This window comes from Symphalangus syndactylus, chromosome 18, assembly GCF_028878055.3.
Source record: "Symphalangus syndactylus isolate Jambi chromosome 18, NHGRI_mSymSyn1-v2.1_pri, whole genome shotgun sequence".
Taxonomy (NCBI): domain Eukaryota; kingdom Metazoa; phylum Chordata; class Mammalia; order Primates; family Hylobatidae; genus Symphalangus; species Symphalangus syndactylus.
The window spans coordinates 61399757-61426639 of NC_072440.2; the positions used below are offsets into that span (position 1 = coordinate 61399757).

At 44.9% G+C, this 26883-nt stretch overlaps 1 protein-coding gene across 1 annotated transcript in view; it reads right to left on the minus strand.

Annotated features, from left to right (window-relative positions):
• The window catches only part of MYO18B (myosin XVIIIB), a 297959-nt gene that overhangs the window by 172352 nt on the left and 98724 nt on the right, over positions 1-26883 (minus strand). Inside the window, exons 18-21 of the mRNA XM_063623416.1 lie at positions 20829-20988; positions 18392-18575; positions 17027-17249; positions 13117-13226 (exon numbers count right to left, since the gene is read on the minus strand). Coding sequence (XP_063479486.1) covers positions 13117-13226; positions 17027-17249; positions 18392-18575; positions 20829-20988 — 677 coding nt within the window. The remainder of the gene's footprint in view (positions 1-13116; positions 13227-17026; positions 17250-18391; positions 18576-20828; positions 20989-26883) is intronic.

The window sequence follows — 26883 nt, forward strand, 5'->3', positions numbered from 1 at the left end:
AAAGAAGACATTTATGCAGCCAAAAAACACAAGAAGAAATGCTCCTCATCACTGGCCATCAGAGAAATGCAAATCAAAACCACAGTGAGATACCATCTCACACCAGTTAGAATGGCCATCATTAAAAAATCAGGAAACAACAGGTGCTGGAGAGGATGTGGAGAAATAGGAACACTTTTACACTGTTGGTGGGACTGTAAACTAGTTCAACCATTGTGGAAGTCAGTGTGGCGATTCCTCAGGGATCTAGAACTAGAAATACCATTTGACCCAGCCATCCCATTACTGGGTATATACCCAAAGGACTATAAATCATGCTGCTATAAAGACACATGCACACGTATGTTTATTGCGGCACTATTCACAATAGCAAAGAGTTGGAACCAACCCAAATGTCCAACAACGATAGACTGGATTAAGAAAATGTGGCACATATACACCATGGAATACTATGCAGCCATAAAAAATGATGAGTTCGTGTCCTTTGTAGGGACATGGATGAAACTGGAAAACATCATTCTCAGCAAACTATCGCAAGGACAAAAAACCAAACACCGCATGTTCTCACTCATAGGTGGGAATTGAACAATGAGAACTCATGGACACAGGAAGGGGAACATCACGCTCCGGGGACTGTTGTGGGGTGGGGGGAGGGGGGAGGGAGAGCATTAGGAGATACACCTAATGCTAAATGACGAGTTAATGGGTGCAGGAAATCAACATGGCACATGGATACATATGTAACAAACCTGCACATTGTGCACATGTACCCTAAAACCCTGAAGTATAATAAAAGTAGATATACATAAAAAAAAAAAAAAAAAAAAAAAAAGAAATTCCTCCTTGTCCTGTGTCTTTACGGAATCACCTCTTCCATGTACTGGAATTGCCCAGGTAATTGAAACTTATCCTTTGCGGCATAAAATGCTGCTTTTTCGTGAGTCAAATGTGGCCATTTTGCTCCAAGAAAACACAGTTTTCAGTCTGTTTTTGAGTCTGAGCCCTGCTCCAACTGCTTTACACATAACTTGTTTTGTTTCCAACTTTCTGCAGCAGGTACTAATTCATGTCCATTTTACAGAGGAAAAAAGCAAGGCCCAGTGCAATTAAATGACTTGGCAAAGCTCACGTGTTTAGGAAGTGATGGTAGGGGGTTTGAACCCAAGGAATCAGCTCCTGATCTTTTCTCCACCCTCCAACGCTGGGATCAGTTCCACCACTCACTAGCTGTGTGACCCTGAGCAAGCCTCTCCTCCTCTCTGGTCTTCAGTTTGCTTTCTCCAACATGGGGTAATCACGCCTGTCCCACAAGGATGCAGTGGAGATTTAATAACGTCATATAAGTAGCATGTAAGGGAGATATTTCCAGAATAGTGGAGGAAGAAGCTTAATAAATCCTCTCCCCTCCCCCCAAAACATGATAAATATGGATAAAATTTCCAACAACCACAAGTTCAATATTCTGGAAATTGGACAATGGGATACAACAAAATGAGAAGCATTTATTCAAGAAAACCTATTGGATCTCAGGTAGAAACAGTGAGAGTTTGTGGCAATATTGATTACAGGTTCTCCCACTCACCACCCACCCCAGCTCTACCTCTCTCTCTCTGCAGTAGTTCTTCCAGGGTGAGGCAGCTGTGAAAAACAGCAGCTTTGCTTCCAGAAGGGGCTCACCTGTATGGAGCAAAGCACGGAAAAAATCCACACCTGGGAGCATTGTCAGAAACAGTAGCAATTTTGGCAGGAAACAAATGAGGAAGGCCGACGGCACAGCTAAGCCTAAGGTTGTTGTCCTGATTGAGGCAAGCACTGGACCTTAAACAAGCCAGAAACTTTAACAGGAGATACAGGAAATAGGATAGCCACAGTGGGCTTGATAAGTTCCCACATATTCCTGGATCCAGGCTAAACACAAGAACAAGAGAGACTGGAAAAGGCCCTGACTATCTACATATCCCTATTTATTTGAACATGAAGCCATGTGTACAGGCAGAAACTACGTGAAAGGGCCAAACAGAATGTATGATGCACAACTGGGAACTGCCTGAATGCTGAATACATTTCCCAACCCCCACATGGATCCAACAGGAAAATGGAAAAGCCTCAAATATTCAAGATGTTTGATAACAACCTTTGCTGACTCTAAGCTATGCAGACACAGGAGCAACTCCTGGGAAGTCAGATTTAAAATAAAGACACAAATTTTTAAAAATTGGGCAGAGATACCAGTGGTCCCACACCATGAGGAGACAGATTCTGTAATTTTAGTCAAGACAAGTTATAATACTAAATGATTAAGAAAAGATCAGAATGAAGAGTTGCTATAATGTATCATCTAAGATGTCTAGTCTTCAGCAAAAATTACAGGATGTGCAATAAACGTAAAATTATGATCCAAACTAAGGGTGAAGGGAAACAGTAGAAAGTATCTTTGTGGGTTCAGAATTTGGACTTAACAGCCAAAGACTTCGAGACTGCTATTGTAAATATGTTCAAAGAACTAAAAGAAACAATGCTTAATGAATTAAAGGACAGTGTAATAATAATGACTCCTTAAATAAAAAATATCAATAACAAGATAGAAATTATTTTTAAAAGATCCAAATGGAACTTCTTCATTTGAAAAGTAAATTAACTGAAATGATAAATTCACCAAAGGGACTCAACAACAGATCTGAGATGTCAGATGAAAGGGTCAGCAAACTTGAAAACAGATCAATAGAAACTATCCAACTGGAAGAACAGAGAGAAATAGGAAGGAGGAAAAATAAACAGAGCCTCAGAGACATGTATGGCAAATCAAGCATGCCAATAGATGCATAATAGGAGTCTCAGAAGAAGAGGAGAAAGACAAAGATTTTAAAAGTATGAAAAATGATGGCTAGAAACTTCCCAAATTTGACACCCCCCCCCCACAAAAAAGTCTATGCATCCTAGCAGGTCATTGAATTCCAAATAGAATAGACACAAAGAAGCCACCCCAAGATTTATTATAAACTATTGAAAATCTTGAAAGCAGAAAGAGAGGAATAACTTATTGTGTAAAGAGAAGCATCAAAACAATTAGTGGCTGACTTATCTTCAGAGACAATGAAGTCCAGAATGCAGTGAGATTACACGTTAGAAGTGCTGAAAGGAAAAAACATACATGTCAATCAGGAATTCCGTATCTGGCAAAATTATTCTTCAAAAATGAAGGTGAAGTAAGGACCTTCTCAGGTAAACAAAGGCTGAGAGAACTTATTGCTATGAGACCCGCCTTACTGTTTCACTTATATTAAAGGAAGTCCTTCAGGATGAAAGGTATCATATCACACGTAATTCAAATACTTAAGGACTAAAGAGCATGGGAAAACAAAAACACATAGGAAAATGTAAAAATCTTCATTTTTTTCTTTGCTTCCCTTAACTTACCTAAAAGACATAAGATTAAATAAAAGAAAATCATAAAGCTTTATTGTTGATTTTTTAACATACATAGTGATCTGCAGTTATCCCTCGGTATCCATGGAGAATTGATTCCAGGACGCCTAAAGGGTACCAAAATCTGCAGATGCATGAGTCCTTTACATAAAATGGCTCAGTATTTACAAATAACCTACTCATATCCTTCTGTATACTTTATCTTGAGATTACTTATAATACCTAATAGAATGTAAAATGCCATACAGATAGTTATTATATTGTATTGTTTAGGGAACCGTGACAAGAAAATAAGTCTGTATATGTTCAGTACAGACACAACCATCCTTTTTTTTTTCCAAATATTTTCAGTCAGTTGTTGGTTCAATTCATGGATGTAGAACCCACAGATACATATGGAGGGTAGACTGTGTATTACAATAGTATCACTAAGGTAGGAGGAAGACATGAACTATGTTGGAGCAAAGGTTCTATATTTTCCCAGAATTAATTTTTATAAGCACACCTTGAACACTCTCCTAGATATATAATATTAGGCCATAAAACAAGTCTCAACAAAACAAACAAACAAAAATAAATTTAAAAGTACTGAAATCATATAACATATGTTCTCAAACTAAAATGGAATTAAATTAGAAACCAACAAGAAAAAAGGTGAGAAAGTTCCAAATATGTAGAAATTAGTACACTTCTTAATAAACAATGGGCCAAAGAAGAAATCACACTAGGAATTAGAAAATATCTTGAACTAAATGAAAATTTTTATGTCATGCAGCCAAAGTAGTACTTTGAGGAAAATGTATGCTTTAACTATGTATATTGGAAAAAGAGAAGGATTTTGAATCAATAATTTGAGCAAGATTCCATGTTAAGAAACCAGGAAAGGTAGAGAAAACTAAAATCAAGTGAAAGGAAGGAAGTAATATAGAGTGGAAATCAATAGAAGACAATAGAACCAAAGAAAACAGAAAAACAACAGAGAAAAAATCAGTGAACTCAAAAGTTTATCCTTTGAAAAGACAAAATTGATGAAGTTTATTTACACTGACCAAGGAATAAAGAGGCAGAAAGAAAGAGATGCTACTAATTAGCACAGTCAGACCAATAAAATGAACTTAGATTACGAAAATAAACTCTTTATTTATGGCCAATAAATGTTTGACAAAGGTTCCAACACAATTCACTGGGAGAAATGATAATAGTCTTTCCAACAAATGGTACTGGGACAATTGAATATCCATATGCAAAAAGATGAATATAGGCATGTATGTTACACCGTACACAAAATTAACTCACAATAGATCAAATGTCTACACAGAGGAGCTAAAACTACAAATCTTGTAGTGGAAAATGGGAGAATATCTCTGTAACTGAGGGGTAGGTAAAGAGTTCTCAGATATGAAAAAAGCACCAGTCACTTAAAAAATTAGTAAACTGAACTTCATAAAAATCTCTGTGCATCATTATGAAAATAAAAAGACAAGCCACAGGCTGGAAGAAAAGATTTTCAAAGATACATCTAATAAATAATTATGTCTAGAACAAATAAAGTACTACAACTCTATAAGATAAACAGCCTAATTATGGGCAAAAAAAAAATCAGAGATTTCACAAAAAAAAAGAGATAAAATGGCTACTAGGGACAGGAAAAAAAAAAAAAGTCAACATCATTAGGGAAAATGCAAATTAAAACCACAATGAGATGCTGCTTTGCACACAACAGAACGGCTTGAATCAAAAAGGCAAACAATTCCAAGTATTGATAAGGATAGAAAATGAAACCCTCATACATTGCCAGTGAGGATGATCAATGGTAGAGCCACTTTGAAAAATAACGTGACAGCTTCTTTAAAAGTTATATTTAAAAGTTAAACATAAATTTACCATATAACCTAGCAATTCTCCTCCAAGAATGCACCCAAAAGAAGTAGAAACATGTTTCTATGCAAAGACTGATATGCAAATGTTCACAACATCCTTTTTCATAATAGTCAGAAAATCAAAAACTATCCAAATGTAGTTTAAAGATGATCAGTTGATTAAATATCTACGACTATTAATCAAAAAATATTTTATCTTATTTGAGGTTTTTAAGGTAAATATTAAAGCCTTCATTGTATAGAAGGGGCATTAAAATCCATAGAAACAGTAAAATTACTATTTTTACAACAAAATCATAATTGATTACATTTATTATTTACTCTGTGTATATGAAAGTCACCATGTCAATATCTTAAATTGCTCAATCCTCCTATCAAGAGTATGAGAAACTATTAGCATGCCATTTTAAGATAATAAAACTAAGTCAAAGAAGGGCTGAGTGACTTGTCAAATGTCACACAGCCAGTGAGCAGATTAGACACAGTATATGCTCAGAAAGCCTGACTCCAGAATCTGTATCCTTAACCTGTTAAGCTATCCCACTTCGAATTCACAACTAGTAAGACTCATTCAATGGAACACCCCAGGCATTGAGTATAGATGGGTCATCATCTTCACTGTAAGTCAACATTACACCTCAGCAAACATGGCTCTTAGCAAACCTGAGAGCTCTCCACCTTAAGTAGGAAAATTCTGATAGCCTGTGTCAAATTGAGCCCATATTTTGGGGTCTAACTGATTTCAGTCACATCCAACCCACAGCCCCCACTTAGAGTTCCATTGTTTCCTAGAATTTTGCAAAGAGCTTTCTCTCCAATGTTCAAGAAGAGTGTACCCAAAAAGCATATGGGCTGACATCTCACATTTGGCTGTATGTGCCAGACAGGCAGAGAGACTCCAGAAATAATGAAGAGCCATAGCTGCAAAGTGCTTCCCCGACTCACTCCTCAATGAACAGTTTGATATGAAGAATCTGTGTCTATGGAATGGGATGCTCATCCTGTGAACCATTTGGCTGCCGTTCATATAGCACCTGCCCCCATGAAGCCCACACCATGGTCCAATGGCTTCCATATGTTGAGCTCCTACAATGCACCAGACACTTTGCTATGCCATACTATATGTTGCCTATGGTCATACAGCTATCAAGTATCAAGGGCGTGGATTCATAGAGAGAGATATGGAAGAAAACACAATTTGAACTCAAGTCTGACTAAATCACATACTTTAACCATTGAACCTCTCACACAAGTGGCCAAATCATTCCATAAGGCTGCTAACTGTGTCTGTTTTTTAACTATTTATGCTCAAGCCTGTAAATGAAATGCCTGGAAAAAGGCAGAAACTATCCAAAAACCAAATGCATATGCACATGCCAATGTAATTGGGTTGATTAAAATTGAGTGGAAAACATGCAAAATAATTAAACAATAGACCCAGCTCGCAGTGCATGGTGGTTCACACCTGTAATCCCATCACTTTGGTAGACCAAGGTGGTTGGATCATCTGAAGTCAGGAGTTCAAGACCAGCCTGGCCAACATGGTGAAACCAGGTCTCTACAAAAATACTAAAATTAGCCTAGAGTGGTGGCGCATGCCTGTAGTCCCAGCTACTCAAGAGGCTAAGGCAGGAGAATCGCTTGAACCCAGGAGGCAGAGGTTGCAGTGAGCCAAGACAGCACCACTGCACTCCAGCCTGGGAAACAGAGCGAGACTCCGTCTCAAAAAACAAACAAAAAAATAGACCCAAACTGGAGGGAGACAGCAAGGTGAACAAGAAAGGGATGATGAATAAATTTCAGGAGCGAAGATGGTGGGAGCCCCTGAATAATTATTCAGCACCTAGAGAGCAGACAGCTTCCTCCCTGGCCATGGGCTCATAAGGGTTTCTTCCCAGCAGATGAAGACTCTTGAGATGAATTCACAGGAAACTGGGAGTGTCTACCAGGGTGCGAGACAGAATAACAGTGGCTGCCTTTGAGAAGATGGATTGACAGCCCTTAATTATGTTCTTCAGATCAAGTCCTCAGAGACAGAGATTTTGCCAGCTAAAATCAATCAACACTGTAGACATTTTGCGGGGAGGAGGGCACGCCCAAGGGTTTCCTCACATCGATCAGAGAGACTTGGCAACTCCTGCTTCAGCAGCAGAAAAATGGAAGGGAACAGAATCTGGGACGTAGCCAAGGGGAGCTGAAAGAGCACCCTCACTGACCTGCCTGAGATTCCACCCTTGTATTCACTCTATGTAGGCTTTGGTGTAGGTTAAAGCATCATCTAACCAGAGGGGGTAGCCTGGGAGACAGGAATGGAACTGAAGATGATTACAGGGAGAAGACAGGGTCATTTGGGAGGCTTCAGTATGTGCCTAAGTGTCTAGAGGAGACAGGGGACTCTGGAATAGCCAGAGGTCAGCATGAGGACACTGCTTCCTAGAGAGGACCATGGAATGGGCAGCATGGACTTCGCTTCCTTCATAATTTTGCTGAAGCCAGTCCAAGTCACAAAGATCAGATCTGCTGTGCCACGCCTCTGCTGAAACCCTTCAGAGGAGCATCACTGAACACCTGATAAAGCCCAGACTCTCTAGCTTGGCTAACAAGAACCCAGAATTTGCTTCTGTCAAACTCCTCAGCCCCTTTACTTGGCACTTGGCATCTTTTATGCTCCAGCACCATGAAACTATCTATGCACCTCCGTGACTCCAGATCTTTGCAATCCTGTACCCAACATGAGAATGTCCTGTAACCTTTCTCCTACTCAGTTCCTCCAGAGTGTTTCACGAACCTCATCTCAAGTACCACCTACTTCTGAGATGTCTTCCCTGAGTGCCCCACTCTCACCTCCCTTGGAAACATCAAATGTTTTAGTGGCATCTCCTGGGGTGTCCCGAAGCCAGCTCTGTATGGAAGTTGCTGGTGCCTAGCACAGGATCTGGTTAAAAGCAGGCACTTGGTTAAAGTTGGATGAAATTAATGATAATTATTTAAAGCTAATATCCATGAATGGCATGTCTTGTAATGAACTGCACTAAATACTTTGCCTGCCCTCAGAGGGCTTCTATTCAAGTCCTGTGTGAACATGAAAAGATGCTCAACACCCCTAATCATGAGGGAAATGCAAATCAAAACCACATTGAGACACCATCTCACACCCATTAGCATGGCAACTATCAAAAAAAAAAAACAAAAACAAAAAATAACACATTGGCAAGAATGTGGAGAAATTGCCATCCATGTGCGGTATTGGTGGGAATGCAAAATGGTACAGCTGCTATGAAAAACTGTACGGCAGCTCATCAAAAAATGTAAAATAGAATTACCATATGATCCAGCTATTCCACTTATGGGTATATACCCCAAGAAACTGAAAGCAGGGTCTCACCAGGGCCTACTGGAGGGTAAAGAGTGGGAGGAGGGTGAGGACCGAAAAACTACCTATTGTGTACCATGCTTATCACCTGGCTGGTGAACTTATCTGTACACGAAACCCTTGTAACATGAAATTTACCTAGATAATAAACCTGCATGTGTACCTCCCCGAACCTAAAACAAGAGTTCAAAAAAAAAAAAGAAAGTAGGGTCTTGAAGAGATATTTGTACATTCAACCCAGCAACCCCATTACTGAGCATATAGCTAAAGGAATAGAAATCCTTCTATTATAAAGACACATGCACATGTATGCTCATTGCAGCACAATTTGCAATAGTGAAGACATAGAATCACCCTAAATGCCGATCAGTGATAAACCAGATAAAGAAAATGTGGTACACAGACACTATGGAATACTATGCAGTCACAAAAAAAGAATGAGGGCCAGGCATGGTGGCTCAGGCCTATAATCCCAGCACTTTGGGAGGCCGAGGCGGGTGGATCATGAGGTCAGGAGATCAAGACCATCCTGGCTAACATGGTGAATCTCCGTCTCTACTAAAAATACAAAAAATTAGCCAGGCATGGTGGCGGGAGCCTATAGTCCCAGCTACTCGGGAGGCTGAGGCAGGAGAATGGCGTGAACCCAGGAGGCAGAGCTTGCAGTGAGCCGAGATCATGCCACTGCACTCCAGCCTGGGCAACAGAGCAAGACTCCATCTCAAAAAAAAAAAAAAAAAAAAAAAAAAAAAAAAAAAAAGAATGAGATGACGTCCTTTGCAGAAACATGAATGGAGCTGCAGGCCATTATCCTTAGCAAACTAATGCAGGAACAGAAAACCAAATACCACTCATAAATGGGAGCTAAATGTTAACAGCAAACGGACACATAGAGGGGAACACCACACACTGGAGCCTGTTGGAGGGGAAGGATGGGAGGGGGGAGAGAATCAGGAAAAATAGCTAATGGGCTAATGGGTACTAGGCTTAACACCTGGGTGATGAAATAATCTGTACAACAAACCCCCATGACACAAGTTTGTTACAACAAACCTGCATGTGAACCCCCGAACTTAAAAGTTAAAAAGGAAACATGCAATCAACTCAAACATCCACTGACAGTCGAATGGACAGGTAAAATAAGGTATACATCCACAATGGAATATTTTTCAGACTCAGGAAGGAAATTCTGACACATGCCACAACATGAATGAACCTTGAGGACATTATGCAAAGTGAAATTAACCAGTCACGAAAGGACATATGCGGCATGATTCTACTTCTGTGATGGACTTAGAATAGTCAGATTTATAGAGACAGAAAGTAGAATGATGATGGCCAGAGCCTGAGGGGAGGACGAATCGGGAATTATTGTTTAATGGGTACCAACTTTCAATTTTGCAAAATGAAAAAGTTATGGAGATGAATAGTGCTTATTGTTGCTCAAAAATATGAATGTACTTAATACCACTGACCAATACACTTAAAAATGGTTATGGTGGTAACGTTTATGCTATGTGTATTTTACCATAATTTTTTTTAAGCCCTATGTCAGGAATCTGAGAGCCTGAGTTCAAATCCCTGCTCTACTACTACCTGGCTGGGTGGTCATGGCCTCAGCTGCCTACGCTGTGAAATGAGGATGATTCCCAGAGTGGGAAGGCTTTATATTTTGAATACTGTCTTAGCTCATGGTTCTGTAACCTTTTCATAGTATATCTGATATTTTGTAATGAGAGTTTATGCATCTGTGATAAAAGACATATGCTATTTTTGTTTCAGGAACACAATATATCCATCGGGTACCCACCAAATGAGAGTACTTCATTGGGTAACAGTCTCGGCATGAAACACCAACATTCAGACCCCACATGTTAGACCCACAGGGGACTTCACCAAAACCCATTTTACACCCTGACAATGAATCCCCTCTGCTGCCGTCTAGTGTCTAATGACAATATTGACCTTTTCTAGCTGTCAACCTTGTCTTATTAAATCCTGAGGTCTTAACTGCTTTGCACACAGAAACTGATAGTTTGCCCACCCGAGCACGTGTTCATGTATAATTCATGGCATATCATGTGGCCTGGCAAATGAATATTTATCAGTTTTTTCATAAGAGGCAGGATGGTGTTTCTTTTCATTGCTACCAAAATTCTATGCTGCAGCAAATAAAATTTGTGAGCAAATAAAAAAAGAATAAGAAGAAGCAAAAATTCCCAACCAAGTCCATTCTCCTTGTAATTTTCCATTTTCTGAGGCCTCTAGCGTGTATGGAGGTGGTTTTGGTTTGGCTACAACAGAGAACTGCTGACTCATTCAGAATAGAAACACTTCCATATGCTACACCCTTTGCCTCCACAAAAAACTCCCCCACACCTGACTCCTGCTCCATTTTCAACCACAGAGGAGCCCAAGACCCTCTCAGTGGCTCCATTCAGCCCCTCTGAATGAAGTCAAATTTTGAGAGACCAAGAATAAGGAACCCCTGAACGAAGACTGGTACAGAGTGATTGATGGCACTACGTCAGGCAGAATTTCATGGCTTCCAAAATGGGCCACTACCCAGAGAAGGGACAGCCCTCTGTCACAGACATCTGGGGGTGATGTCCCCTCTATAGTGAGTTAGGAGGACCCTGCAGAAGGCATTGCCTTGTCTACTGAAAGTGGCCTGTGCCCTGGTGCCCACTGCAAAACAAGAAGACACCTAAGAATTGTGACTGTTTATATCTAGTCTTCTGACTCATTCATTGAGGACTGCAGTGCTGATGATCTCAGGCACACACAGGCACATGCAGTTGCAACAGGATTGTGAACACATGGTCTGTGCAGCTTGTGTGTCATCACCCTGGATTTGAAAGAGGATGATGATATTGATGGTGCTGCTGCTGATGTTGATGATGGTGGTTAATGTATATTGAGCCCTTACTATGTCCCAGGCCCTGTGTAAGCTACATGAACTATACTATTACATGCTATCCTCAGAACACTCCATTGAGTTTCATGGAGTACTCTTTCATCTTGCTATTCAGATCCCAGCTCAGCTATCGTCCTCCATCACATCCGCTTGTTTAATTAGTTTTTGTAGCACTTATCCTGAAATTATGTGGATCCCCTATATATTTTCTGCATTGTGGTCCTTCCCACTTTACAGATGAGGAAACTGAGGCAGAAAGATGACATAACCAGTTTACATTCACACAGCCCCAGCTGGGAATCAAATTCAAGTCGGTTTGAACTACCTCCCTTTATGAACTATGCTCTTTAAACTATCCTCCCCTGGAATTGAGAAACTTGAGTCCAAGAAGCAAACCCACAAATGCCTGGCTATGTGGCCTCGGGAGTGCCACTTCATCTTAAGAAACGTGGTGTTCTCTTTTGTAAATGGGGTGTAATAGCTCTTCTTTTTGCAGGGCTGTTAGGAAGATGAAATAGGGCTTTGCAAATTCTAACAAGCTCTCTAATCATTGATAAGCCTGTGGCCATTCTCAAGAGAAACATTTACTGAAAGTTTGGCACTGGAAGTAGAGATGAGATTCCATGAGTTTACCGCGTAGTTGGAGAAAGAAGACACACAGGGACAAAAATACGAAGTTAGGTTTGGGTATTCATTCATTCATTAACTCAACAAAAAAATTATTGAGCTCTTGCCGGAAGCCAGAAAACATACGGGAGATTTACATTATTCCAGATAAGTGCTACATAAACATCAAAACAAGAGGATGTGATGGAGAATGGTATCTGAGCTGGGATCTGAATAGCAAGATGACACCAGCCATGCAAAGATTCGGGGAATGAGTGCTCCAGGCAGAGAAAACAGCTCATGCAAAGGCCCTAAGGAGTGATGTTCATTAGAATTCTCAAACATGGGGCCCTGATGTAAATATTTCCTAAACATTTTGGACCCTGAAGCCCTCTTTTCATAGACCACCCCAGGGTGCTGGTGCTGAATGGAACACACTTTGCAAATGATGACTTTTCACCTTGCTAGGGTCCCTTTTAGCTGGGATGCTCTCTTCTCATGACTCTATTCTTATTCTTTTCCTAAAGTTCCTTATATAGGGGTCAGAAGGGGCATTCTGGGCTGAGTCGGGTCCCAAATGACATTGTTGTGGGGGTTTGGTCTAGAGCAAGGATTTGAGTGAAACCTCATGCTGCCCTCAGCACTGCACCCAAGGTCCTGCTTTCAGATTCCAGCTGGTCCAGATGCCCCCTGGGGCAATCCCTTATGGAACACAAGCCCACTGGACCTCAGTCAAAGTCATGTTGCCCAGGCTGGTCTTGAACTTCTGGACTCAAGCGATCCACCCACCTGGGTATCCCAAAGCACTGAGATTACAGGCATGAGCCACTCACCGTGCCCAGCCTTGGAACATATCCAATAACCAACATATCCGTATCTGGGGCCTTCACCCCTCTCGCATGTGCTCCACCTACCTTCCTTTCATCTATTCCCTCGGAGGTCGACATGAGCTTCTTCAGGAGTGGAGGGTCCAGCACCTGGAATTGCCGGCGGAAGTGAGTGAGCCCCATGTGGTCAGCATAGCCTAGGGAGGTAGGAGCAGGCAGGAGAAGAGCACAGAGTCCAGATGAGAAGACCCAGCCCAGTTCCCTAAACCCCCAGACAGGAGTTCAGGGTCCTGCTTCCCAGCCTGGCTACTAACTTGCTGCATGGACGCATCTCTTGGGACCTCAGTTTCTCCATTTGTTAATTTAACAGACTAGATTTGATTGGCACTTCCCAGAGGTGTTCCTGAGAACACAAACCCTATAAAATGCTCCACGGAAAGTTTGAAAAAGCTGCACACTCATCTGCCTCTTGCAAGGTCCACGAGCCATGTCAGCATCCAAGTCAAAGGCTCTGAGAACTCATGCAGGGGAGATGCCTGATAAGCCATGAGTTTCCCAACGTTAGCCCAGAGTTTCCCAAACCTGTTTGACAAAGGAAAGTGTTTTGTATAACACGTATTACCACCCCATACACTGTAGGTAAAGCATGCTGCATTGGGCAGTATCTAAGGGCATTTATAAGTCTACCATGCAGGGTGGACACAACCACATCATTCTATGTGGGGAAATGAGAAGAGAAGGGGCACCTGAAAAGCTATTGGGAGAAAATGGCATTAGATTCAGTTTTTGAAGAAGCCATAGGGTTTTCCAAAAGAACTTGGTATGGAAGAGCCCCCTCTAGGCAGAGAGGGCTGTACAGACAAGACCTAGAACAGGGAAGTATAAGACACATTCCAAGTCTGGGCACGGTGTCTACAAAAAACACAAAAATTTGCCAGTCATGGTGGTGCGTGCCTGTAGTTGCAGCTACTCTGGAGGTGGGAGAATTACTTGAGCCCAGGAGGCAGAGGTTGCAGCAAGCCATGATTGTGCCACTGCACTCCAGCCTGGGTGATAGAGCGAGACACTATCCCAAAAAAGAAAAAAATTATTTTATAGTCCACAGTAACAGCCAGCACTTACTGAGAGCTTATGTGTGCAAATCTCTAGGGTAACAACTTCCTCGTGTTATAGACACTCATGGGCCTATATTATTACCCTCATTTTACAAAAGGGGAAATTGAGACCCAGAGACACGAATTCACCTAGTTACACAACACAAAATAGTAACTGTCTCAGCTGGGACTCAAACCCAGAGAGCGGAGAGTAGCCAAAGACGAGCAGAGACCAGGTCCCAAAGGAAATTGAATGCAAATTCCAGGTCTCGAGGTTTAGACTCTTCCCTGGGTAAAAGAAGAGCCTCGATTGCCTCAGAAAGACCCCTCAAGTGACTGGATCAGAAAAGGTATGGTAAAATCTCACTCCACTTTTGAGACTTCACAATAAGCCAGATGCACCAACTAGGAAGAACAGCAATTGTGTGTGTGTCTAATCCTGGAAGGTTTCCTGGGGAAGAGGAGGGTCTCAGACCAGCTTTGAAGGATGCAGACAGCACAGAGATGGGGAACCTGGGAGGTTACCAGCCTCCTTTAGGGCAGACCTATCTGCGTTCATGTCCCATCTCTGTGCTTATGAGCCCCATGACTGGGACAAATGATTCACCTTTTGGAAAAGATTCAATTTCTTCACTTGTCAGATGAGAATAACAAGATCTATCTTCACATGGTCACTATGAGGATTAAACGGGATGACAATTATAGTAAAAGCGGCTAATGAGTATTATGTGTTTTTCCCCAACCTGCCACTTCTCTAAGCTTTATTGTCTTATTAAGGCACCCAGCCCTATAGCAGCCTTCAGCGATATGAGCTATTATAGGAGAGGACAGGGAGATAAGCTCTAGGGAATTTCCTGGGGTCACACGGCCGGTGAGAGGTGGCGGCCAGAATCAAGGCCAAACCATCTCCCTCCAGAGCTGGAGCTGTGCCTACCAGGCTGCACAATAGGTAATGTTTAATGAATATTCACTACATACCTTTAGCACAGTGAACATGATCTCATTTAGTATATGTGACAACACGGTGTCTAGTATGTAGTAGGTACTCAATAGCATGCATGAGTATGTATCACACATGCATGTGTATATACGCGTATATATATTATATATACACAGATTCCAAATAATAAATATTTGATGTATCTGTGTATGCATACAAATATATCTCATGTGAGTGTGAAAGAGACAAACATGACTTACAATAGAAATAAAAAGAGGAAATGAACCAGGTCTAGGAGACAGAAATTGGACATTTCTACTACGAGATATCAACCCTTCACTTAGTTGGAAAGCTCATCATGGCTGAATTAGGCTGTGCCGAGAACAGAGAGGGCAGATGGTGTCGTGAGGTCACGTGGACACAGGAACGGGACGCCCTGACCCTGCATGCACACAGGTATTCTAACAGTCTGACCCAGGCCCAGGGTGCCTGCAAAGGCCCAGCACTTCCTGCCAAGCAGCCAAATCAAATCGATTAAGTGTGGGGGACCAGCCACTGTGGCTGTGACCATCCCCTTCTTCTCTTGTGACATTATCTGTCTCCCTCCTCTGCGGCTGTGCGGACGGGAGGGAAAATCATTGATATGGTCAGCGGAGTGAGGGTCTCATCTTTGCTTCTAGCTGCTCCCAGTCAAATACTCTGTGTCCAGGGGTCCATTATTAACCCAGTAGGGGGAGATGGGGAAAGCGACCATACACTAGGGCACTAGTGACCACGGAGACTTTAACCAAATGAGGTGCCCACCTGAGACTTCTGCCTGTCCCAGCCACCCTGTCCTCTGCAGAGAGCATGGCCAGGTCTGAGCCATTTCTAACTGTCAGAGAGGGGAGTCAGCGTGGTGGCCTTTGGGGACTGAGAGGCAGAAAAGAATAGCAAGGACTGAGATCAAACTCAACTCCTAAGATTGGCTAATGTGGGGACACCAGGTGCACATTTTCTTACTAAAATACAGACCCAAAAACTTCAATCCCTTGACTAGAACCCCTCCATCCCCCTGCCAGCCCATCATCTCCCCAGATGGACCTGGAGATAACCCAACAGAGGCCTCTATTTGCAGCCAGCGCTGGTGGATGCCTCAGCCTCTTCTCCCACAACCCCTCGCTCATTCTGAATCCACTTCTCTGAAAACCTGCCCGTTTTATGCCTCCATCCTTCATACTTGCTGATCCTTCTGCCTAATGTTTCCTCCCCTTGCCAGAGGTGAGCAGTTTCTTATGCTTCAAGGCCTAACTATGGTATTACATCGCTGTGAGCTTTCCCCAAACTCCCAGTGAGAGTACGAAGCTCCCTCCTCTAGGCCTCAGGGCCTCCTGTATCCCTGGGTGATATGAGTCCTCATCAAATCATATCATCATCTCCTGGGATCACAGCAACCTCCCAAACCAAACTGAGCATCGTGAACACCAAAATATCACTCATCACAGAAATTCCACCCTCTATTTCAAGACAATGCTCCTTAGAAATTCACGGCTAAAAGGAAAACACAGCCCTAGTTTTCTCGGAGTGTACAGGCAATTCTAGAAATAATATGGGCTTTTTCAACAGGTGCAGCTAACCACCATAGCACACATATACCTATGTAACAAACCTGCATGTGCTGTATATATATCCTGTTTTTTTTTTTAGAAGAAATAAAGAAAAAAAAAACAGTGGGCTTCAGACTCAAAGAGACCTGGGTCCTAATCTAGGCTCTGCCACGTCCAGGCAATGTGACCATGAGCAAGTACTTCCACCTCTCTGAGCATCAGTGGCCTCATCTCAGAAGACTTCTGGGAAGAGTAACCAGGATGCTGGGTGTGAAGCTCCTAGCACATGGCAGGGGCTCCCGTCCCTTGGCTGCCACTGGTGGGTGGACATGTCCCAGGAGTCAGAGACAAGGTGCTCTGTCCTGGCTGTCTCTTACCTGTCCTATGCAGACGCAGAGCCTCCAGAATGTGGAACCCAGCAAGCTGGACCCTCAGTGCTGGGATATCCAGGGCCAGAGGTCCACCTGCCCCAGGCTTGTCTCTACCAGGCTGCGGTGGTGTTGGAGATTCCTGCCCACTCCTGCTTTCCACCACAGGGTTCGGTACCAGGCAGTGGATAAAGTGCAGCCGGGACCTTTTGATCATGCTGGTCAGTGCATCCTAGGACCAAATAGAGGGAGGTCAGGGCCAGTTGTCTCAGAGAGACACAGAAAGGGGACTGGACCCTCCCCAAATATTCATTAAGCCCAACCTGGGCATCTTTGGGGCCCCTATGTCCCACACCAAGGAGCTCCCACCTACAGCCTGATTTGTACTCATGAGAAATAATGGTTCTTGTTGAAACAGATGGAGAAACTGTGGCATGAAGAGAGCAAGTGAGTGGCCCCAGGTCACACAGACCAGTGGCAGAAGAGCTAGGACAAGAACTCGGACTAAGGGCATTTCCACTATAATGCACTAGGAGGTTCATTTTTTTATTATTATTATTTTTTTATTATTATTTTTTTTTTGAGATAGAGTCTAACTCTGTTGCCAGGCTGGAGTGCAGTGGTGCGATCTCAGCTCACTGCAACCTCCTCCTCCCACGTTCAAGCGATTCTCCTGCCTCAGCCTCCCGAGTAGGGGGACTACAGACATGCGCCACCACGCCCAGCTAATTTTTTGTACTTTTAGTAGAGACAGGGTTTTACCACGTTGGCCAGAGTGGTCTCGAACTCGTGACCTCGTGATCTGCCCGCCTTGGCCTCCCAAAGTACTGGGATTACAGGTGTGAGCCACTGCGCCTGGCCACTATAAGGTTTATTTAAAGGTGTCCTTCCCTTGTCTCAGCCCATTCTCATTTCTGCTCAGCCTGGCCACTGACCAATCTCATGTCCTCATTTATTCAGATTCACATTCCAGGTCTAGGTAGCACATTTACATCCAGCTGGGTCCTGTCGCCTTGCCCCAGGGGAACCTAGTGGTAAGCAAGGCAGACAGGGCTAGTCTGGCTCTCATATGTGTCACTGGAGTCAAGAGGGCATTCATAGCTTGTGGGAACTCCCCAGGCCTCTCAACTCAACACCAAGCAGCACAGGCTTAGGCCTCAGACTTGGATCAGTCACTTCCTGGGGGCGTGACCAGGGCCAAGTTTCAATGCTGCTGGGAGCCCCCATTTCCTCCTCTGTGGAGCGTGGGGTGACGCTCGCCCCTCTGGCCTTGCTGGGGAGGTTACAGATGATGTAGGCACATGACTCAGCCCAGAGGAGATGAGGATGGAGGCAGTGAAGGCCAGGACACCATGAGACAGGGTGCCCACTCACCATCTGCAGCTTGATCTGGGAGCACGGGGCTTTCCTCCTCACCGCGGCAAGGCTGCTGGCAAAGGTCCTCCTCACCATGCGGCTCCTCTGCAGGGCCTGCTGGGAGGTGCCCTCCAGGCCTGCCACAGCCCGGCACACAGGAGGCAGCTTGGCCCGGGCCTGGAATAGACTCCGCAGCTCCTCTCTGGTGGGGAGGAGGGAAAAGAGAGAGGAGCTTTAGGAGGTTCTTGGGAAAGCCTTGGACTGGGTGGTGGCAAAGGGAACAAGCCTTCTTGCTTCCTGCTCCTCTGCTTCCTAAAGCCTCCTCTATAGTCATGTGTCCTAGCTGCTCCCCTTCATTCACAGCCCCTCCTGCCAGGTGAGGCTTTGCTTCATGGCAAATGCCAGCTCCTTCCCGATGCCTGTCTTCTACCTTCAAATGCTCCCTCCCTCCCTAGGCTTACAGCATCTGTCCTATGGATATTCTTGTCACTTACATACCTATAGCAATGCTATGATGCCTGTACTCTCTTAGAGGGCAAAGTCCTCTCTGCTATTCCTAGACCAGGCCTAGCACACAGTAGGCACACACCATGTGTTTCATGCAAGAAGGAATGACTAAGGCTGGGCACACAGTTTCTGGAGCTGCAAGATAATGTCAAATAAATACCCAGCCTGATACCTGAGCAGATAGTACCTTCTCTCAACATCCCTGTCACGGACAGATTCTGAGGTTAGCGGCCAGGATGCTAGCTTTTCGTTTTTGTTGTTGTTGTTGCTGTTGTTGTTGTTGGTTTTTTTGAGACGGAGTCTTGCTCTGTTGCCAGGCTGGAGTGCAGTGGCGCAACCTCGGCTCACTGCAACCTCCGCCTCCCAGGTTCAAGCGATTCTCCTGCTTCAGCCTCCCGAGTAGCTGGGACTATATGCACACACCACCAGGCCCGGCTAATTTTTGTGTTTTTAGTAAAGACAGGGTTTCACCATGTTGGCCAGGATGACCTCAATCTCTTGACCTCGTGATCTGCCCACCTTGGCCTCCCAAAGTGCCAAGATTACAGGAGTGAGCCACCACGCCCCACCAAGGGTGCCAGCTTTTTAAGTGTCTGTTCCAATAAAGCAGAACTGGCCTACCCTCTTCCATGAGCCAACTATGAACCAGGCTCTTTAATAGGTCATCTGCTACTTTACGTCACCAAAGCCTTCTTAGATCAGACCTGGGAGCTTTCGAACCTCATTCCTCTTTCTCAGATTATGAAACCGAGGTCCACGTCATGTAGCTTAAAAGATGGAAAAACAGAATCTGAACATTTTCCTGTCTCCGAAGCTGAGCTATAGCCGCTGAGTCTTGTAGCCTCATCCAACTCTTATTTATGGTGCAGGAAGTAGAAACAACCGAGAGGAGGGAGAGCGACTGCCCGCGGTCACTCAGGTGACAAAGGGCAGGGCTGAGACTCAACCCGTGCCACCTGAGTCATCATTCAGTCCTCTGTGTGCTTGCAACTCCTGTTGCCCCATCCCTGGCCTGAATCTCTCTCCAGGAGCTGGATGTTCACGAGCTCCACTCCTGGATGTGGGTTTCTAATCAGCTCTGACATCATATCCTGGGAATTCTCCAAGCATCTCTTAGACTCAAGTTGGGTCCTGACTGTGCCACTGTTTTGCTGTGTGAGCAAAGACAAGCCACTTCATTGCTCGGGGCCTCCATTTGCCTCATGTGTAAAATGGGACTAAGGATCTTGTGTTGTGATAAGGATTAAGAAGATACTCATAAAGCGTTTATGCTGATCCAAGGTACATAGGGAGTAGTGAATAAGTGGTTCTTTCTCATCCTGGTGCCCATCTGAGACACCAGCACCTCCCTGGTGGTCTCAGTTTCTCTTCTTGTCTCTAAGCTCTACCCCTGAGGAATTCCAGCATTGAACCTGGGAGGGTACGTGTGCACACGCACATGCACGCGCACACACACACACACACACACACACACACACAGCATTTTCCAATAACCCTCTGAACTAAAAGCAGAGAATGCTGCCGGCCTCATGCCAGCACTCTGGGCTCAGCAGCCAGGGAACACAGTGAGCTTTTTTTAATGCTACAAAACGTATCATTTCAGTTTTACGACCCCCTAGTTCTTGAATGTCCATAAAAGTTGTTCCAGTCACATCATCTCTCAGACACTTAATGAAAGGCAAAGTGCCAAAATAAGAAGTCACAGCTTTTTAGCTTTTGTTCCACCTCCCGAAAAGGCCAGCTTTTCTCCTCGGCTGGATTCGCTCTGGCCCCAGGGAGACATTGCACTGCTCCAATTCAAGTTATGGTTCTTTGCTCCATTATGGAGGGATGGGATTCCTGGGCTGGCCCTCCCACACTGTGTTGGCGTAACTGCGTAGTTTCGGTGGGAAGGAAAACACAGCACCTCCAATGTGCCATCCCCGTCCCCAGCCCTGACCCAACTCACCTTTTTGACTGTTGCAGGACCTGGGGTGCATCCAGGGCTGAGAGGTTGGGCTTGGCTCTGTGGAGCCAGCCCGTGAGGTCGTACCGCACAGGGTCCCATCCCAACTGGTGGAAAATCTCACACTGGAGGGGCTGCTCACAGGTCCGCAGGGCAGAGGACCCTGGAAACAGACATGGTGGCATGAGTGCTGGAGCCTGGTGGGGACACTCTGCAATCAGTTGGCATCCCTCAAATGCACAGTATCCATCTTAATGTGTTTCCAGATAGCTAACGCTCATGGTCGAAGGCACCCATGTTTCTCCTGCTGTAGTGAATTTGTGTACATTATTTCCAAAGTGGATTTTATTCTTTCTTGCTTTCTTAAATCTAGGATACCTGTTTTTCCCAAACATCATCCGTACACTCAATCTCCTCAAGTTTTTCTATATATATAACCACATATCACCTGGGCTGTGATTTACTGAATGTTTTCTTTAGATCGACTTACATTTTCACAAGTACAGTACATTCATTTTAAAAGAAGCATCATATTGCAGATTTGATGTGCAAGATATGTTTATTTTCTGATAGGCATGGAAATTATGATGAAATATTTTAAAAATATTTAGTTGTATGCCACGTAAAATCACTTTGAATACCATCAACCACATAAATACAGGGAGTACTTTTGGGAGATATGGGCACATTGGTTCCAAGAGACAGGGTGGGAGAAACAAATGGGCCTGATCTTGGGGGCTAGAGAAATCCTAGGTTCTTTACTATTTATTACTGCGTGAAAGGTGCCGAGCCCCGTAAGTCTCTGAGAAACAGTTTCCTCCTCTGTAAAATGTGGAGTAAATAACGCATACCTCCCAGAGTGGCTTATGGCTTAAAGGAGATAATGTATGTAAAATATTTTAGTATGGTGTCCAGCACATAATGGTCACTCCGTCAGCAGTAATGGTTGTCACTGCCCTTGACTGCACTTAAACCTTTGCTGATGTTCCCGAATCACAAAGTGTTGTTTATGTTCACATCCCCAGTGCCCAGCGTCATGCTTGGCACATGGAGAGTCCAGAAGTGCTTGCAGAATGAATGAATGCATGGATTAATTAATGGATTGCTGTTCATTTATTATATCACTCAACTATTGTGACACTCACAGGTTGCAGTCACAGGTTTGGGATAGCTGTCTCCACACTAAATGGCCCCAGATGAATTTTTTTTTTTTTTTTTTTGAGACAGAGTTTCGCTCTTGTTGCCCAGGCTGGAGTGCAATGGAGCGATCTTGGCTCACTGCAACCACCATCTCCCAGGTTCAAGCGATTCTCCTGCCTCAGCCTCCTGAGTAGCTGGGATTACAGGCGTAAGCCAACATGCCCAGCTAATTTTGTATTTTTAGTAGAGATGGGGTTTTATCATGTTGGCCAGGCTGGTCTCCAACTCCTGACCTCAAGTGATCTGCCTGCCTCAGCCTCCCAAAATGCTGGGATTACAGGCATGAGCCACCGCACCCGGCCCCAAGATAGATTCCTATTAAGAGTGGTCAGATTATCATGACTCTTGGATCTATTCGAACAATCTTACTTTGCTTTCCCATCCTGCTATTGCCAACGTACTCGCATGCACTAGGGTCCTGAGTCTTCCCCTCAAATCCTAATTTGCTGCCTCTAAACTCCAGTAAGCTAGGAAACAAAGGACCTGCATTTCTTGGAACTCCCTGCAAAATAAAGCAGTGTGAGAGTCTGCAGCTTTCGTGAGCCCGTGTAGGAGTAAAGGGCACGGCAGCTGCCACCTGTGGCTGCTTAGAGTCACTGTGTGCTCACTTCCCAGATTGCCCCTGTCCAGGATAACGGAAGTTACCAGCACAGAACCCTTCCAGCAAAGTTTCCCTGTTTCAAGAGTGTCCTGTGAGGCTTTCAGAGCTGTGCAGTCCCTGCCCTCAAGAAAGTCCCCTGCCAGTGGGAGAGTAAAGCACCCATGGGGAGTAAGGTGACAAAGCACACACCAGGCTTTGGCGCAAATGTCCACGCTGCATTTGCAGTGTTGCAGGCATCTGTTTACCTGGCTGCCTCCTTCCGCTGTACTGGAAGCAACTGGAGAGCAGGAACTGGCTGACTCATTGTTAGGCTCAGCAGCCAGTACAGGGCTGGGCTCTGAATAAGGACCATGACCGAGTAGGGGACAGGGAAGAAAGAAGAAAGGATGTTGATGTCTGCTAAGCACTGGCTCCTAGCACTCTCTGCTGCACATGCTAGCATGAGTCATTTCACTCTGTTTGGTAATGTGAGCATCTCTGGGCTAGTTTCTAGAAGATGACACTGAAGTTCAGAGACATGAGGCAATTTGGCCAATGGGGCACAGCAGGATGAGGCCACAGGTCTGCTGGTCCGAAAGCCTGCCTCTGTCCAGGGTGATGTCCAGCACATGGAAATGCCACATTTTCCCAGGCAATGTCCTGGAAAACAGTACCCAGCTTCCAGGCCTGCTTGTTCCCCTCATTCACTCCTTCATCCTCAAGTTGACTTTTATTCCACAATTTTGTCCATGAAAGCATTTCCCATGAAGTCTTTGGCTTTCAGGAGCCCCATGGATACTTCTGGAAGATGGAGCCTTATCCAGCATATCTCTCACAGCTTCAGGCTCCGTCACCTCCCCCAGCAGCCTGAACCCCCAGACAGGACCCCCTCAGCCTCTGCAGGTCACACTCGGAGGTTGATGAGGGCCTGTCACCTGACTGTCCACTGCACCTGGGCTCCATGAGAGCCGATCCCAGTCCCTGCTGGCCCTTGTGGGAACACTCAGCAAATGTACCCGAGGTAAGGAAACGAGGTCATAAACAGCGAGCCCTGGGTTAGCCGGAATGCCTCAAGTGTTCTGGATGATTGAATGTTCTCATTAACTCAGAGCCAACCAGAAAGCAATAGAGGAAGAGAACTATTGTTTCTTTTTAACCAAAATCTCATAATTAATGTGTCTTCTCTGGGGGTTTAAGGCAAAGGATGTGGACAGAGTCTCTTCCTTGGGTACTGAGGGCTTTATAGCACACTGCTTGGGATATCTGGGACTGACACCACAGACCTCATGGATAAAGGGGAGGGGCCACAAATCTAGCCAAATCCCCTTCTGCCCACTCCAGCCTCACCCTACCACATGCCTTCTGCTTCCAACCCTACTTTCCATCTCTTTTGCCTACAAGGCAGGATCCAGAAAACATTCCCTTTAATAATACATTTCATTGATTCTGGATCACTGAGTTTTCACATATTCATCAGTTTTGTAAAAAGTATTCACTGTGCACCTCATCCAGCCAGGTGTGCCAGGTGTCGTCCCCACAGAGGTGACCAGCCTGGCCCCTGTCACCATGCAGCTGGCCTTCCCCAAGGGGAAATGACTGATGAGCAAGTGTGGGACATGCCCTGGTGACCAGTGCAGTGGGGATGAGAAAAACCAGGGAGGGAGCCAGGATCGCAGGCAGGGAGGGGTCACCGCTTTTTACAAGGAGGTCAGGGAAAGTCCATGAGCAGCACTGGGCTGGAATGTGGCAGAAGGGCCCTCCAGGCAGAAGGAGCTGCTGATGCCAGGGCCCAGAGGTGGGAATATGCATGCTATGTTTGAAGAGCAGCAAAGAGAGCAGTGTGATGGGGACAGGAGAGGGGAGGGGAACGTGCAGATATGGCCTTGTTATGATCAGGGCCCTGGGGAGACAGGGAATAGGAGCAACTGCCCTCAGGGAGCGCCCAGGGTCGTGGGGAGAATGAACAAGCAGGCAAGCAAGCAGAGAAACAACCACAACTTCACAGAGCTGGCAAGGGCCCTGAAGGAAGAAACAGGGAGTTGTGATGGGGTAGCGAGGCTGCCAGGGGGACAGCTTCAGACAGGGCAGGGAAGGTATCTAAAAGGTGACCTCTGAGCAGAGAGCTGAAGGAGGGGGAGGTGGAGATGCTCCGTGCACGCAGCGCCTCCATCCTCACCACAGCCCCCGGGTTTCACCAGGACTGCCATCCTACGGAACCGGGAGGGGACTTTCCAGGAGTCGCCAACAGTGCAGTTGAGCGGTGAGCAGAAGCCAGCTCAGGGCTCTAGGGCCCAAAGCCTGGGCTTCCCCAGCTCTTTCTCCTGGCTTCTTTTGGATCTGAGTGAGATGTCTCCCCCACTCCCCAAAATCTCCAATCCTGAACCCATATCATACACAGAGACAGGGGTCCCTTTGACAGCCTGGAGAGTCACAAGTCCGCCTGGCCTTTGGAGCGAGGCCACCCAGGTTCAGTGCTAGCCCTGTGCTCAGCGCCTACAGGGCCCTGGGAAGCCACTGGACCTCAGCGAGGACTCAGTCACCTCCTTGTAGCTGGGGTGCAGTGAAGCCCACAGGCCTGGCTCCAACCAAGGGCTCCACAACTAGCAGTTTCTGCCACTCATTCATTCTCCTTCCCCAGCTAGCAAAGAGGCAGACACATCTCACACCCCAGCCCGCGTGGAGGGGAATCCATCATTGCCAGGTTTAAGTAAATGCCAGGAGTCCTGCAGGGTGAGCACGGCCAGGGCCGTGGCACAACTTCCTGGGCCCTAGGCACTTTTGCTTTCATGGACACCTTCCTCCATGAAAATATATATACACACACATATATACAAACACACTCATACACATATATACACACATATACACATATGCACACACACAAACACACTCATACATATATACACACACACGTGCACACACATATATACAAACACACTCATACGCATATACAAACACACTCATACATATATAGACGCACATGCACACATGCACACACGTATACACACTAATCATATATACACACATATACACACATGCACACACATGTATACACTCATACATATATACACAGGCGCACACACACATACATATATACACACAGGCACACGCACTACATACATACCCTCACATATACAAACAACTAGACATACAGGCACACACGGATACACACATACACATACAGACACACATATACACATATATACACACATGTTCACACACATACACATATATTTACACACAGGCATACACATATACACACACATACAGACACACATACAGTTATGCAATGGAGATATGTTCTAAGAACTGCATTATCAGGTGATTCGGTCCTTGTGGGAACACCATAGGGCATGCTTACCCCAACCTAGATGGTACAGCCTACCACACACATAGGCTGTAGGGTACAGCCCATGGCCCCTAACTACAAACATGTACAGCATGTGACCGCACTGAATACTGTGAGCCACCATAACACAATGGTAAGTACTTGTGTACCTAAACATATCTAAACATAGAAAAGGTGCAGCAATAATATGGTATTACCATCTTATGGAATCACCATTTGTATACACAATCCGTTGCCTGAAACACTGCTATGTGGTGCATGACTGTGTGTGTGGAATCCCAGCACTTTGGGAGGCCAAGGCGGGTGGATCACTTGAGGTCAGTAGTTCCAGACCAGCCCGGCCAACATGGTGACACCCCGTCTCTACTAAAAATACAAAAAATTAGCCAGGCATAGTGGCAGGTGCCTGTAATCCCAGCTACTCGGGAAGCTGAGGCAGGAGAATTGCTTGAACCCACGAGGCAGAGGTTGCAGTGAGCTGAGATCACACCACTGCACTCCAGCCTGGGCGACAAGAGTGAAACTCCGTCTCTCTCTCTCTCTCTCTCCATATATATATATATATATATTTGTGTGTGTGTATAATTTAATATATAGGCATATATTAAAGAATTGCACTTGGCCTAAAAGTAATTTTTCTTTCCAGAAATTAAAACGTTTTCTGGGAGAGAACAACACACACTGGGCACATGGTAGGATGAGGAGGGAGAGCATCTTGAAGAATAGCTAATGGATGCTGGGCTTAATACCTGAGTGATGGGACAATCTGTGCAGTAAATCACCATGGCACACATTTACCTATATAACAAACTTCCACATCCTGCACATGTACCCCTGACCTTAAAATTTAAAAAAAATTAAAAACAACATTTTCATGGGCCCCCAGAACACCAGGCACTGTGCCTCCATGATGGGCACAGAAGTCAGCT